The 14,686-nt window shown below is 44.0% G+C and overlaps 1 protein-coding gene across 1 annotated transcript in view; it reads left to right on the top strand.

The window, feature by feature from the left end:
* Window positions 1–263: 263 nt before the first annotated feature.
* The window catches only part of FIBCD1 (fibrinogen C domain containing 1), a 49,614-nt gene continuing 35,191 nt past the window's right edge, over window positions 264–14,686 (top strand). The window contains exons 1-3 of the mRNA XM_033962007.1: window positions 264–739; window positions 6,961–7,437; window positions 11,468–11,627. Of these exons, the coding sequence (XP_033817898.1) occupies window positions 668–739; window positions 6,961–7,437; window positions 11,468–11,627 (709 nt within the window). The 5' untranslated portion in view covers window positions 264–667. The remainder of the gene's footprint in view (window positions 740–6,960; window positions 7,438–11,467; window positions 11,628–14,686) is intronic.

Below are 14,686 nucleotides of genomic sequence, written 5' to 3'. Positions count from 1 at the left end.
GTGTCTACGGACCGAGCAGAGGTTTGGTGGAAGGGGGAAGAAGTGAATGGGGGACTGTACCTTTGACACCTGTTCAATGAGGTTGGAGGGATATTGTTGGGGGGGGTCGGGGGGAGTTTCAAGCTCCCTCTCTTGCTAATTAACCTTTTCTGCAGTTTAAGATTTTCTGAATTATAATCGAGACCATTTGCAGGTGGGGTGGGGGTTAGTGGTACAAAGATGAGCGGAAGAAACAGAGGGGGCGGAGAAGAGAGGGAGAGAAGGAGGGAAAGATCTGATCAGTGCAGACACTGTCAGCAGATCCGGATCCTCAGTCCCTGACTGCTCGGTGCTGGGAGAAAATCTGGAACCTCCTGTCGGCCCCCTTCTACCCTCGGCGGCTGGCTAAGGGCGTTATACCGGGCAGCATGGCTACGAGCGGGCGGGGGGCCGCTTGCAAGATGGCTTTGACGCACGAAGTCAGGTTTTAAAATCAGGAAGGGGGCTGCGATCAGATCCCCTGACCTGGGACCAAAGAGACCGAGAGGCAGACAGACAGGCGATAAGAAGCAAAGGAAAGTGAGAAAACAGGCGGGAGGTGGAAGGGGCACCGTGCCAGGGAGCCGGACTGCAGGGCTCTGCTTTTACCTCATTCCCTCCCTCGGATTTGGAGAGGTAGCGCCGGACGATGGTTAATGAGCGCTGGAAGGATGCGGGAGCCACGTCCCAGCTGGAAGGAGGCCAGGAGGAGAAAGCCCAGGTAAGAGGGGGAAGGGAGGGAGAGATCCAGAGCGGGGAGAGTCACCCAAGGGTGCAGGGCTCCAAGCTCTTCAGAATCAGGGACCGGCTCCCGGCCAGTTACATTTGGTTAAGGGTCTGAGGCAGGACCCCGATGAACTCAAACTGACCAACCCGTGAGGATGAGGGACAGCCCCAAAAGAAATAGAGCCAGAGACCAAAGTAGGAAAAACCCTTTAGTATTCCATGGGATTTCTATACCACCTCTAGCAGGCATTGATTTCGTTGGGTGGCGAAGTTCAGGAGGAGGCAGGATATAACACGGAGCCTTAGGGTATAGGGCAAGGCCTGATATTAGAGAAGAAAAAATAACCCTCCGCCACTATGAGAGGTCAATAAGATGGGGCGGGGGTGGGGGAGGGGTCTGCATTCAATTCATGCCTCAGGCTCTTGTACTGCGAGTTCTGGAAAGTAGCCGTCCTGCCAGCGCCTGGGGCATTTACAGAGCTGAGTTTTCAGCTCTTTGAACGTTTGAGAGGCGCCAGTGAGCAAGGCAGGTCCCCACCCCGAAGCGCATAAATGACTCCTCGCCTCTCCCCTAGCACCGGAGCTTTTCTGGACACTTGGAAAGTTTGACGGATCTCGGATGCTTTCTCAACTGCTGAAAATACCACTTGACGCCAACAAACTGTCAAAGAATGGGACTGAAAATGGCCAAAGATCTAGAGAGAAACTTCTCCATAGAGCCCTGAGCAGTGCTTGCAGGAGAGCCTGGCTTTTGCCAAACTGGCAGCAAGGCTCTTTATTTTCAGATTAGACTTTATTTTGCCAGGGATTTAGCAGTGAAAAGCTCGGGGGGGGGGGGGGGGGTTTCCCCCCTGGGTAAATATTAGGCGTTCTTTTGGTGCACAGAAATATGAAGCGCTGCACTGAGAGGGGAAGGAGAGTACTGGGGAAAGGATTACTGTTACACCAGGTACCATTCTGCTGGAGCATAAGAAAATCTGAATGTTGAAGATTATAAAATCAGGCTGGATAATATTTTAAAACCTGCAATTTTATTTTTTTTTTTGACAGACCCTGTTTTTACTGAAAATGAAAGGTCCCAGAAATCCAGTAAAATGCTTCCCCACCACAGAAAGTGTATTATTTTCTCTGAATTTGATTCTAGTTCATATAAGAACATAAGAAATGCCATACTGGGACAGATCGAAGGTCCATCAAGCCAACAGTGGCCAACCCAGGTCCCAAATACCTAGCTAGATCCCAAGCAGTAAAACAGATTTTATGCTGCTTATCCTAGGAATAAGTAGTGGATTTCCCCAAGCCATCTCAATAATGACCTATGGACTTCTCTTTTAGGAAATTAGCCAAACCTTTTTTAAACCCTGTTAAGCTAACTGATTTTGCTACATTCTCCAGCAATGAATTTGAATTACACATTGTGTGAAAAAATATTCTCCAATTTGTTTTAAATCTACTACTTAGTAATTGCATTGCATGCCCCCCTAGTCCTAGTATTTTTGGAAAGAGCGAACAAGTGATTCACATCTATCCTTTCCACTCCACTCATAGATCTATATCATATCCCCCCCAGAGTCCTCTCTTCTCTAAGCTGAAGAATCCTAGCAACTTTAGCCTTTCCTCATAGGGAAGTTGTTCCATCTCTTTTATCATTTTTGTCACCCTTCTCTGTACCTTTTATAATTCCGCTATATCTTTTTTGAGATATAGTGACCAGAACGACACGGCCATACCATAGGGCATTATAACATTTTCATCTTTGTTTTCCATTCCTTTCCTGATAATTCCTAACATTCTACAGTAAAACCTTGATTTGCGAGCATAATTTGTTCCAGAAGCATGCTTGTAATCCAAAGTACTCGTATATCAAAGCGAATTTCCCCATAGGAAACAATGGAAACTCAGACGATTTGTTCCACAACCCAAAGATTTTAATAAAAAATACTATATGTACTTGTATTGCAAGACCTCGCTCATTTAGAACCGTTACTACCCTCCTGCAGCGTCAGAGAGAGAAGAACCATCGGCTCAGTTGTGATGTGTGTATACTGTATGTACTTGTATTGCAAGACCTTGCTTGTATATCAAGTTAAAATTTAATCAAATGTTTTGCTTGTCTTGCAAAACACTTGCAAACCAAGTTACTTGCAATCCAAGGTTTTACTGCATTTGCTTTCTTAGCTGCACATTGGAGCTGAGGGTTTCAATGTATGACATTGACACCTAGATCCTTTTACTGGGCAGTGACTCTTAACATAGAACCTAGCATCGCATAGCTATAGTTTGGCTTCCTCTTTCGCACATGCATCACTTGCTCACATTAAAAGTCATCTGCCATTTTGTTGCCCAGACTCACAGGGTCCTCTTGCAAATTTGCAATTCCTGAAAAAGAGGTGCACAGGGAACTTCATCCAGTGCTTAAGCTTAACCCTGGAAGTAGGGCACTTGCTGCTTGTTGCTGGTCCCAGGTGCAGTTTTTATTAACATCTGTGTCTTATTTGCTTTCATTAACACTGTGGGTTCTCGGTGGAGAGCTGTACACAGACAGCTTCGCTCTCAACTGGAAGTAATCCCGGGCTCTTACCATGGCAGCAATTCTTGGAAGATGCTATGTGTCAAACCTTCACTATAAGACAAGGATTTGGCCATACCAGGGGCTAGTAAGGGGCCATGCCAAAGAGCCATGATCCTATACTCTCCCACCCCACACAAATCTCACAGCTCACATAGCAGTCCCTAGTCAGCCTAGTGTGATTTAACCTGCTCAGGCTGGAAAAATTCTCAGCACTAAAGGAGGAAGAACAGGTCTCCACCCTACACTGCCAGATGCCTTTCCCTTCTCTAGGGTAACCTTACCTTATTGCTTGTGTCTGTGGTGTGGGGGGGGGGGTTAAGGGTAATAGAAACATAGAAACATAGAAAGATGACGGCAGATAAGGGCCATAGCTACATGAACCCCAGATTGCTGTAACAAAATGCTGGGAGGGGGGTTCTTTTCATTTTGAGTAATAATTCCCTTGAGTAATAATTCCCTTAGAAAGTATTGCTGGGAGTGTTAAAAGAGAAGGGATAGGGTGCTAACAGTTAGACAGGGCCATTTAAATGGCCACTTCAGCCTAATTCAAAGAAACACACTCAATTGCTTCAAGATTTTGCCTCATTGTAATTCTGATCTTCTAATGCTATTCTTTGGAGCCCCATTAGGCCTCGATGAGCCTGTTCCATTGACCTGGGGTGATCTGGCAGTGCGAGGAGCTTGTCACTGGCTTCAGATCTGCCCAGGAGGACAGAAACATGCCAGCTTTGCCGACACAGCAGGTTTTTGGCACATTCCATGGAGAACAGTGGTCCTTGTCTTTTTATACGCAAAGCTTTTCTCGTTCCTGTCAAGTCACTGAAAACCACAGCCTGTGTGTAGCAGGTATAATAACCCGGGGATAGGGGTGAACAGTCAAGCAGTGGCAGGAAGGGATGTAAAGCAAAAACTGTACAAAAGTAGCACAAAAGAAGAGATTAAAAGACACCATCACTACTTGGGAAATATACCAATAGCAGATAGTGCTAGGACATGATAAAACCCAGAGTGTTTTTTTTTATTTTTCTTTAGCATTTTCTCTCTCGGCCTCATGTAAATATTACACTGCTTGCCTACTATATCTTCCTAAGGGCTGGTGACAATTCATCCCATCCTGCTGACAAGTCGTCTTTGCTTATGACATCATAGAGTTGTACTATGAGTATCAGTCTTTTCTGTGGCAATAATTTCTGATGTCACAAGAAGAGAATTATGATGTCAAATGAAGAATAGCAAGAAGTATGGGAGGCAAGATTCAAACATTGGTTCCAGGCTTAGGGTACACATACCATTGTGCATGGTGTATTTATTATTATTATTTTTAATTGAATTTATAATAACATATAAAAAGAGAACCAAGTATACAAATATTGATTAGGACATGATACATTCCAGTTGTATAAGCCGAGCGAATTATATGAAAAATAAATTAGCATAAACAAGGCAATACAATACAACCAGATATTTCATGTCAAACGAATAAATAAAGCACACATGTTATTATTGACGTTACATATGCAAAGCATGGAAGAGATTCTCAGCGAGCATCACAGCACAACATAGGTTAAGCAATCCGAAAATATTATGTGTCAACGGTCTAAAATACAGTAAGTTTGAACAGGACTCCATATTTTAAGAAATGAATTAGTGTTATGCTTTCCTTTTAAGGCACTTTCAAATTTGAAGGTTATGCAAACTGTGTTCCACCATTCCATATATTCCACTTTTGATACGTCCTTCCAACAATGTAAAATGTTTTTAATGGCCAAGAATAGTAAGATGTTGAGTAAGCATGCGTTATGTTCAGATAGGGAGTGTTTCAGTCCTTTTAGTCATAGAATAATGATTTTGAGATGTAAGGGTTCATGGATGTTCAATATGGAATTTATTTATTATTTCTGGTTCCTTATTGGTTAAATAATTATGCCACCTTCTTTCATCCCAAGTACTATTCTACAAATGGTGCCTAATGTCACCTACATTTTAGGTACCGCTCTTCACGGTTGTCAATCGACCACTAGGCACCATTTATAGAATCACACCTAGCAGCACCTAAGTTACATTACATTGGTTTCTTCTATCCCCGCCAATACCTTTCAGTTCTACAAAAGAATTGGCCTGGGCATTGCCAGGGAGATTGCAAGGTTGATAGTTGGAAAATGCATTAGGATCTGAGGAGTTGGGACGGTTTAGATAGATCAATTAACAGATTTCTTGACTAGCCTGGTTTTCAACTCTTTCCTGAAAGTTTTGTAGTTGGCATTGTGGTCATCAGATTGGAGAGGTGGTGGTCTAGCCTTGCTATGTAGGCACCACTCCATTAGGCCCTCTTTTCCCTTGCCTGATTTGGCGGCACCTATGTCGAATGCCTAATGACGTCTAACTCGACCACGCCTATTCTCCGCCCCCTCCTAACCACGCCTACTTTTTCAGATAGGCATCATTAGGCATCCTTAGGTGTGGGACGGCACCTCCACTTAATCATCGTTAGGCATCCTAAGAGTTTGGTGCCGAACTCTTAAATTGATTAATGGTTTTTGTTTTTAATTGGCTGAAAACAGGCATGGTCAATTACCACACTGATTAAGCCAATTATTAAAAAATCGGCACGGATCCCAAACATAGGTGTTGCAAGGCGGCCGCCATTAGGGTGCCTAGTGGCACCTAATATATGTGTCTTAAACAGAATCAAGGCTTATGTGGCTTTTGGCAGTGATATTAAAACTAAGCAAACCAATCGTGTAGCGATCGGTTTGCGACCTCGACCCGATTCACTAACCTCGTGGCTGATCCGATTCCGATCCATGCAGGCAAATGAGGGTAAGCGGCATGCAAAGCAGGAAGGATGCGATTCACTAAACTTTTTCAGCAACACCAACTGGGCTGGCCGATCAAAACAGAAGCAACTGGTGGAGACTAGTTGCTCACGACCTTTCCTGCTCTCTGCCAACTTCTCCTGCCTTTCAGCACTGACTTTCAGCCCCGCTGCCCTGACTCTCCTCTTGCCGCCCTGCTCTCTGCCCCGACTCGACGCCCTGCTCTCTGCCCCGAACCTCCACCCTACTCTTGCCCCGCAGCCCTGAAATCCAAACTTCCTCCTGCTCTCTGCCGCCCAGGCTGATCTCTGCTGCCCCGACTCTGGATCTCTGCCACCTTCCCTGCAGTGTGAGCCCACGGGTTTAAAGCGGGGCTGCACTATGGCATGTTTCAGAACACGCCCCAGTGCAGCTCCACTTTAAACTCACGGGCTCGCACAGCAGGGAAGGCAGCAGAGAGCAGGAGAGTTGGGCGGTTAGGACTTCTATTTCAAATCCTCCCTGCTCTGCTCGCGGGTACCCCCACCCCACCCCATCGCACGCTCAGGCATCTATGGTAAGCATGCGCAGACCAACTAAAGGCAAAGTAGATGGTCTGCGCATGCGTGGGGATTGCTACCTAGTGATCCGTGTCGTTGGATGGGGGCGTGCCTCCGATCACCACCATTTGCCTTCCTCCAATCGCCCATGGATCAGACACTGAACTCCAGGTTAGTGAATCTAGGCCTCAGTGTATTATTAACCGAGTTTTTCTCCTACCCATCTCTGTTTTCCACTTCTCATCTCGGTTTTCCACTTCTTTCTTCCCTTCTCTTTCTCTGTCTCCAGAGGATGAGCTGTGCGTACATCCTCTGCACAGTTCTCCTTTCTGTGGCAGTCCTTCTGGCTGTTGCTGTCACTGGCGCCATTTTGTTTATGAACCACTACCATGCCCCCGCCACCGATTCTCCCCCTGTTATCAGCACCAACTTGGATGACCCCAATGCCCTGGTCACCATTGAGAAGATTGACAGCTCCCGCATCAGCATTTTCATTGAACCTAACTGCCCGGATCATGGCAGCAGCTTCAGCCGTTTAGAGGAGCTCTACTCCTCAGTGTTGCAGGTGGTGGCAGAGCAAGGAGTGGAACTCAAGGCTTCCAAGGGGCAAGAGAGGGCGCTGTTGGGGACTCTAGAGGATCAAGTGGTCAAGCTGCTGGCCCAGGTTACCCAAATGAAGGCAGACTGCGATGTGCTAAGGAGAGGATACGGCACTCTGACACAGGAACTGAATACTCTGCAGAATGAACAAGGCCATTTAATCCAGGTAAGCACAAGCTGTCTTATACTACACTGTCCTGAGCAGTTTAGCAAAAGCCTAAATGTGCTTTCTACTTATAATTGAATGCTTAGTAACTGGTTGAATCAGTGCCGTAGAGTTGGGTTCCACATTAGCAATAACAGAAACAGAGTGTTGATGAATAAGAAAGCCACATTACTAGCAAGATAGAAAGTTATATTAGGTTAGTTTAGTTTACAATCTTACTATATACCACTCTTCAAGGTAGACTACATCAGAACAGCAGGAACTGGACATGCCCAGTTGTCACTGTCCCCAACTCACCCCCCTCCCCCTTTTCCCCACCATCCTCCGTACCTCCTCATTTTTCCACACAAATAACTCACACTCTTGTTGGGATAAATAGCCACAGCTCTGTTTATTAACAAGAAGGGAATGGGATAAAATATATTGAGTACACTTCTCCCTCGTTATTCGCGGGGGATACGGGCAGAGCCGGACCGCGATTATCTGGCTCTGACCCACCCCCACCTCCCTGCCGCCTTCCCAGCCTTACCTGGTGGTCTAGAGGGCTTTCGGGGCAGGAGCGATCTTCCTACGCTCCTGCCCCGTGCAGATCGCCATGAGGAAATGGCTGCTGTGAGTTCCCATAGTCTCTCGAGACTACGACAGGAACTCCCTAAAGCCATTTCCTCATGGCGATCTGCATGGGGCAGGAGCATAGGAAGATCGCTCCTGCCCCAAAAGCCCGCTAGACCACCAGGTAAGGCTGGGAAGGCGGCAGGGAGGTAAAAAATATGTTTTTTTATTTTCCCCCTCCCAAGAAAAAAATCACGATTATGTGAAATCGCGAGTGCAGAAACCGCGAATGGGGAGGGGGAAGTGTATGATTAATTATAGAATTTCAAGTGATATATTTAAGTTAAAATGATGTTACTTTTTGTTACACTTGATGTAAGTTATAAAAATGAATAAAGAATTTTTAAAAAACCAAAAAAAACCCAAGAAGTTAAGTATCAATACAAAAACAGTTCCCCAAGTTACAAGCACAACCAAAACCACAATAATATTTGGCCCCCGACCCTGCCATGCCAGCAAGGGCCTGGGGTAGCATGTCCCTCCATGCCCCTTTAACCTGGGTCATCAGACCCCCTGGGCATGGAGCCCTGCCGGCCCCCACTCAACTCCCATTGAGCCCAACAGCTATTAGCTCACGATAACTGCCCTATAGAGTGGGTGGGCAAGAAAAGCTGCCTCGGAGGACCCTGGCTTTATCACCTCCGCAGCGGTTTGCCTTGCTCCAACACCTTTCCCTGGGCCGCTTCTCAGTGGGAAAACCTTGCCTGCCAATCAACCCCCAACCAGCATCATCTATTCCCTCCCCCCCATCAGACTCCACTCACACCTCGATGACCAACAATGCAGGCCTGACAGTCCCGTGTTATAGTCGCCCGTGGAGACGGGCTCTTTTAAACAGTTTACAATTCCACAAGCAACAGAAAGAAAACTGCTTAATGGAGAGGGGTAGGCGCCGTTAGCCATGATTCTTTAAATGGCGCCTAAGCATTATTAGTCCAGATTAACAATGGAAAAACAGTTTGTTCAACCTAACTCAAACAGACAATTTCATATGAACAAACTCATGCAGATTAAATTTTTGTTGTCACCCAAGACACTACTTTTTTATTTTGTGTCCTTACTGGGGCGACGTGTTCATCGTCGGTCTGATTTTATTACTTTTAGTGCAGGTAAGACCCAAATTAACCAATGTGGTGCTGTAATTAAATTATTAAGAGCATTTAGCTTATAGCCTGACAGCTATCCAGCCATTTCACTGGCAAGTTTCATCAGGGGCTGCTACTCTTTATAATTTCGTTATTATGCCATATTTCTCCCTGCACCTCTCCTGAGTAGCAGCCCCTGATGAAACTTGCCAGTGAAATGGCTGGGTAGCCATCAGGCTATAAGCTAAGTGCTCTTAATAATTTAATTACAGCACCACATTGGTTAATTTGGTTCTTGCCTGCACTAAAAGTAATAAAATCAGACCGATGAAGAACATGTCGCCCCAGTAAGGACACAAAATATAAAAAGTAGTGTCGGGTGTTTGAGGTCTGACAATAAAAATTTAATCTGCATGAGTTTGTTCATATGCAATTGTCTGCCTAAGCTTTATTGACACATGGCCAGGGCCATTTTTGCAGGTGGCTGCCAATTTAGACACCGTTTACAGAATTTGGCCCTAAGTGTAGAACGGTTTTAAATTTAGGAGCTGGAGATGTTTGCATGCAGAAGTCACCTATGAGAGAATAAGGTTATCTCATAAAGATCTCACCAATTATTTGCACAAAGGCATTAATTACACAATAGACGAAGTCCAGACAAGGGCTATTGAAACTGAGGGGTCTGAACTACAAGCAAACTCTGTGAGCTGAGACCTACAGTAAGAACAACTATATACAATGTACAATACAGACATCTGGATGCCAGAAAGTTACACATGGTCAAAACAAACAAAAGGAAAACCAACAGGTCCGCAGTAAATATGGTGAAAATCGGGCACAAAAAAGGGGAACTGTGGAAAAGATGTACATGATGCAGGTGTTTATTCAGTCAATAAAATGATGTAGAATTGTTATTACAACAACAAACATAAGTGTTTTAAAAGGGTGGGGACCCAACAGGGTCTGTGTTTCGATTAAAACATTTTCTTCAGAGGCCCTAATGATATAAACACAAGTGTGAAAGTTGAGAAATGCAAAAAAAGAGGATGCAGCCTCTTTTTTTAATTTCTCAACTTTCACACTTGTGTTTATATCCTTAGGGCCCCTGAAGAAGATGTTTTAATCGAAACACAGACCCTGTTGGGTCTTTACTCTTTTAAAACACTTATGCATGTTTTTTGTCGTAATTCAATTCTACATCATTTTATTGACTGAATAAACGCCTGCATCACGTACATCTTTTCTGGAGTTCCCCCCCCTTTTTTGAGAACGATACTCATAACGCAAATTCTACAGTTGGGCACGAGCATTTACACCAGCCATTTGGATAGCTTATGCACTTGGGCTACACTCGGGAGGAAGAGTGGAAAAAGTTCTCTATGAAGAAAGTGATGGCTGCATGGAAAGGAGTGAGGCACAGTTAAGTTTCTACCACAAACAAAGCTGTTTATATAATACGGAAGCCAACTCGAATAATACACCTTTATAAAAACAAATCAGGCAGAATAAACTTGTTCATTAACAAGTTCACTTCTTTTTCCTCATGCCTTCCTGGTATTTTTCCAATCTACTGAGTTCCTTCTAATATTAAAATCTCCTCCTAACTGATAGATAAGCTTCGTGTAACATTAGTCTAGTGACAAGGAAGGGGAGGAAATTATGACTGTATGCTTTGGCTCATATACATTGCATATCACTGCATGGTTCATATATATACATATACATTGTATGGATCTTATACATTGCCCACGTAGAGCCCCTAAGTACTAAGGATCCCTAAATTACAATGAAGAGAAGAAAAGTTAGACATTCTAACAGCGAACAGCTTTGTAGATAGACCTTATGGGAAGGTCAAAGTTACTGTTTAGAGGTCAGATGGGATGATCTACTAGAATGGTGCATGGTCTTCATCAGAAGGCTTATGGGGACCGACTTAAAGATCTCAATCTGTATACTTTGGAGAAAAGGCGGGAGAGGAAAGATATGATAGACACATTTAAATACCTATGTGGCATAAATATGCACGAGTTGAGTCTCTTTCATTTGAAAGGAAGCTCTGAAAAGAGAGGGCATAGGATGAAGTTAAGAGGTGATGGGTTCTGGAGTAATCTAAGGAAAAGCTTTTTTACAGAAAGGTTGGTAGATGCATGGAATGGTCTCCCGGAAGAAGTGCTGGAGACAGAGACTGTGTCTGAATTCAAGAAAGCCTGGGATAGGCACGTGGGATCTCTTAGAGAGAGGAAGAGATAATGGTTACTGTGGATGGGCAGACTAGATGGGCCATTTGGCCTTTATCTGCCATCATGTTTCTATGTTTCTCTCTCAATCTGTAGCTGCTGTCCGATAGCCAGACAAACGTGGCCCATCTTGTGAGCTCAGTTAGTGACTTCCTGAGTGCCCAGCAGAAGGACCAAGGAGGGATCAGAGCTCATCCAAAGGCTGACCTGCAGAGATCTCCTGTCAGAAGTTCTCGTCTTCGGGGATGCACCAGCGGTGAGACCTGCTCTAGACTTTCCTTTCTTGCATGTTTACCCAAGGCATTGCAGAAACACTGTCAGACCATAGGATCACAGCACTTGTTCTGACATAGTCTTTACTAACAGTGGAAACCCAGTGCCGGATTAAGGGATTAGGCCACTTATGCATGGGCCGTATTCTTGTTCACAAAGTCAGTAGATACAATTAACAGTATGGGTCTATACCAGAAAATCTCACACTCATCACTGTAAACTAATATGTGTTAAAATTATGCATTGACATAATTTTTTAATGCAGTTTGGCATGAGTAAATTGGCCCCATTCAGTGTCACAATGTGATTTATAAATGCTTAAATTTAAGAAATGATCATTAGCTTAAAAATTTCTTCCATAATTGTGTAACATTGGAAAATTGCAGGAAACAGCAGCCCCCCTCCCCTCCCCCTCATGCAAGCTTTTATAACTCTGGAACAAACTAGCATTGGTAGGATCATGTGAGATTTTTTCTATTAGGTGACTTGAATTAAGCGTTCCATTGTAGTCTAATTTATGGGAAGGCTTCCACTTTACCACAGTTAACCATTGCCCATCCATAGCATCAGTGGAACCGTCTCATAGTTCCAAGCTTTTTCCTCCTCCAGCTTTGTGGGTCGAAACATATTACCTTTATCAGTTTTAGAACTAATATTATTATAAACAATAAACTATCATTGCTATTTTATAAGATCTTCAAGTTGTTCCTCGCTAGCCTCAAGCTCTTAAGTTTATATGATCTTTCTTTATGATCTTGTCAGGAGATTTGCTAGGTCCTGCTGGAAAACAAGCTCTTTTTTTGTATCAGTCACTTGCAGGTCCTCATACACTTTCTCCAGCATTAATGTGCTCAGAGGATTGAAGTGATGAAGTGCATGGCCCTATTAGGATGAGATTAGCTGTATATATCTTATTTATTCACAGGGATCAGAGGAGGTGGAAGGGGTTGGAGAAAATGCTCACTCTGCCCTTCTATCCTAGCAATACACAAGCTTTTCCTGAGAACTGTCCTGTCGGTGGTGCTTCCAACAGTGCAAACTTCCTCTCAGCAGTGCCCCATCATTGGTGTTTCCAGCAGCGCCCCGTCAGTGGCGCTTCCTTCCATTATTGCCCTACCAGGGCCATTTCCAGGAGTGCAAGCTTCCTTCCAGCTGTGCTCCGTCAGTGGCGCTTCCAGCAGTGCCCCTTCAGTGGTGTTTCCAGCAGCACCCTGTCAGCGGCGCTTCCTTCTAGTATTGCCCTACCAGGGCCATTTCCAGGAGTGTGAGCTTCTTCCCAGCAGTGCCCCGTCAGTGGCGCTTCCAGTAGCTGAGCTTCACTAGCTTATGTTAGGCTAGTTTAGCTTCACTCAAACGCTTGGTTGCTCCTTTCTCTAGTCTAATATATTTTGAATCATCTGCTCAAAACGTGGATTGGAAGCAACGTTATCATTCTGACCAAGGAAGCTGCAACACTTTGGAGACCCAAAATCCCTCTTCTCACCCACTTCTAGTCTACTCTAAGCCTCCCAAGCCAAAACAAAAGGAAGGACCATAAGTGGCCAAATGAGGAGACCTGTGGATGGCCAGGAAACACATCACAAGAGAGGTCCAGTTTTAGGGGTGTGTAACCAGGGATCCATTGATTCAGGGGTGTCATCAACTACATTGCTTCATGGCCACCCAGACTTCCCACTATGGAAGACAACGTATCTAGCTTTTTCACAAGGTCCCATCAGTTCTCAGTTACCACCATGGTTTTAAAAGAGAGCTCTGAGCAGGGCTGCCAAGCTACCCAGTTCCAAGAGGGAAATTTTTTTAGATAATATGAATGAAGTCACACTGGCTGATATATGTCAGAGTGAATTTTCTATTGTCATTCCAGAAATAGTTTTTGGTTTGTTAAAAATATTTTTTTTTAAAAAGTTTAAATTCGAGAGTATGGATTTTGGCCTGGATGCATAGCATGGCTCTCATCCTCCCTGCACTTTTAGATTATTATCTACAATAATTTTCCTCTTCAAAAGTGTTAAAATCTTTTATCTAAGATCTAAAAATGACATCTACCAGGCAAACTAGGCTTGATACTGCTTTTACTGCTGTAGGAGGGGCAAAACGGCCTAAGCCAGACCTACCTACTCCCTCAAAAGTGCCTTTACCAAAATATCCAATAGAAATACTAGAACAGGTGATGGCAGAGCTTGAAATGATTAAGTTGTTAATTCAGGACAACACAGATAAGCTATCTACAATTCAATCTGAAGTTTTGAATCTTTCTCAAAAACTTACAATTTCAAATGCAAGAACAGAGAGGTTAGAGCAGCGCATGTCAGCTGTTGAGGATATTCTGATCCAGTGTCAGGCAAATCACAAAGTTATAATATGTCTGTTTAAGGAGCTTGAAGATGCCAACAACAGGAGCAGGAGGAATAATATTCGCCTTGTGGGTTTACCAGAAAGTGTGGAAGGCTTGAATCCAACGGGATTTTTGGAGGAGTTTTTGCCTCAGCTGCTCTCTCTTTAAAGTTTAATTTCCCATTGGAAATAGAGCATGCTCACCATATACCATCTCAGGCCTCTAACAACCAAAAGGGTCCTAGACCACTAATCTTCAAGCTTCTTCGTTTTAATCAAGCTTTTGAGATTTTATCAGCTGCTAAGCAGATTAAACATTTGAAAAGGCAAGATTCAAAAATTCACTTACTTCCGGATTTTGCTAAGCAGATTGCTTCTTTGAGGAAGCAATTCCTTTTGCTCCGCCTTCAGCTCCAATGAATGGGGCAAGATATGGGCTATTATATCCAACAGTGATGCGGGTCACTTTCAATAATAAAACAACACATGAATCTCCAGACACTCTTCAGGCATTCATAACCCAGCAGCAACAATCTGAGATGAGTTAATGTTCCCATTGCTGTTACTGACATTTCTATATGACAATTGAAATACGAGTTTAAATGAAATGCTGGGTAAAGGAAGTGTGATTTGAGACTGGTTTATGGTTTTTTAAAAAAAAATTTATTGTGCTATAGATGTCTTTGAGGCAACGGTTTTTGTAACAGT

This window comes from Geotrypetes seraphini, chromosome 10 (assembly GCF_902459505.1).
Source record: "Geotrypetes seraphini chromosome 10, aGeoSer1.1, whole genome shotgun sequence".
Classification (NCBI taxonomy): domain Eukaryota; kingdom Metazoa; phylum Chordata; class Amphibia; order Gymnophiona; family Dermophiidae; genus Geotrypetes; species Geotrypetes seraphini.
This window is presented reverse-complemented; position numbering and strand designations above follow the sequence as displayed.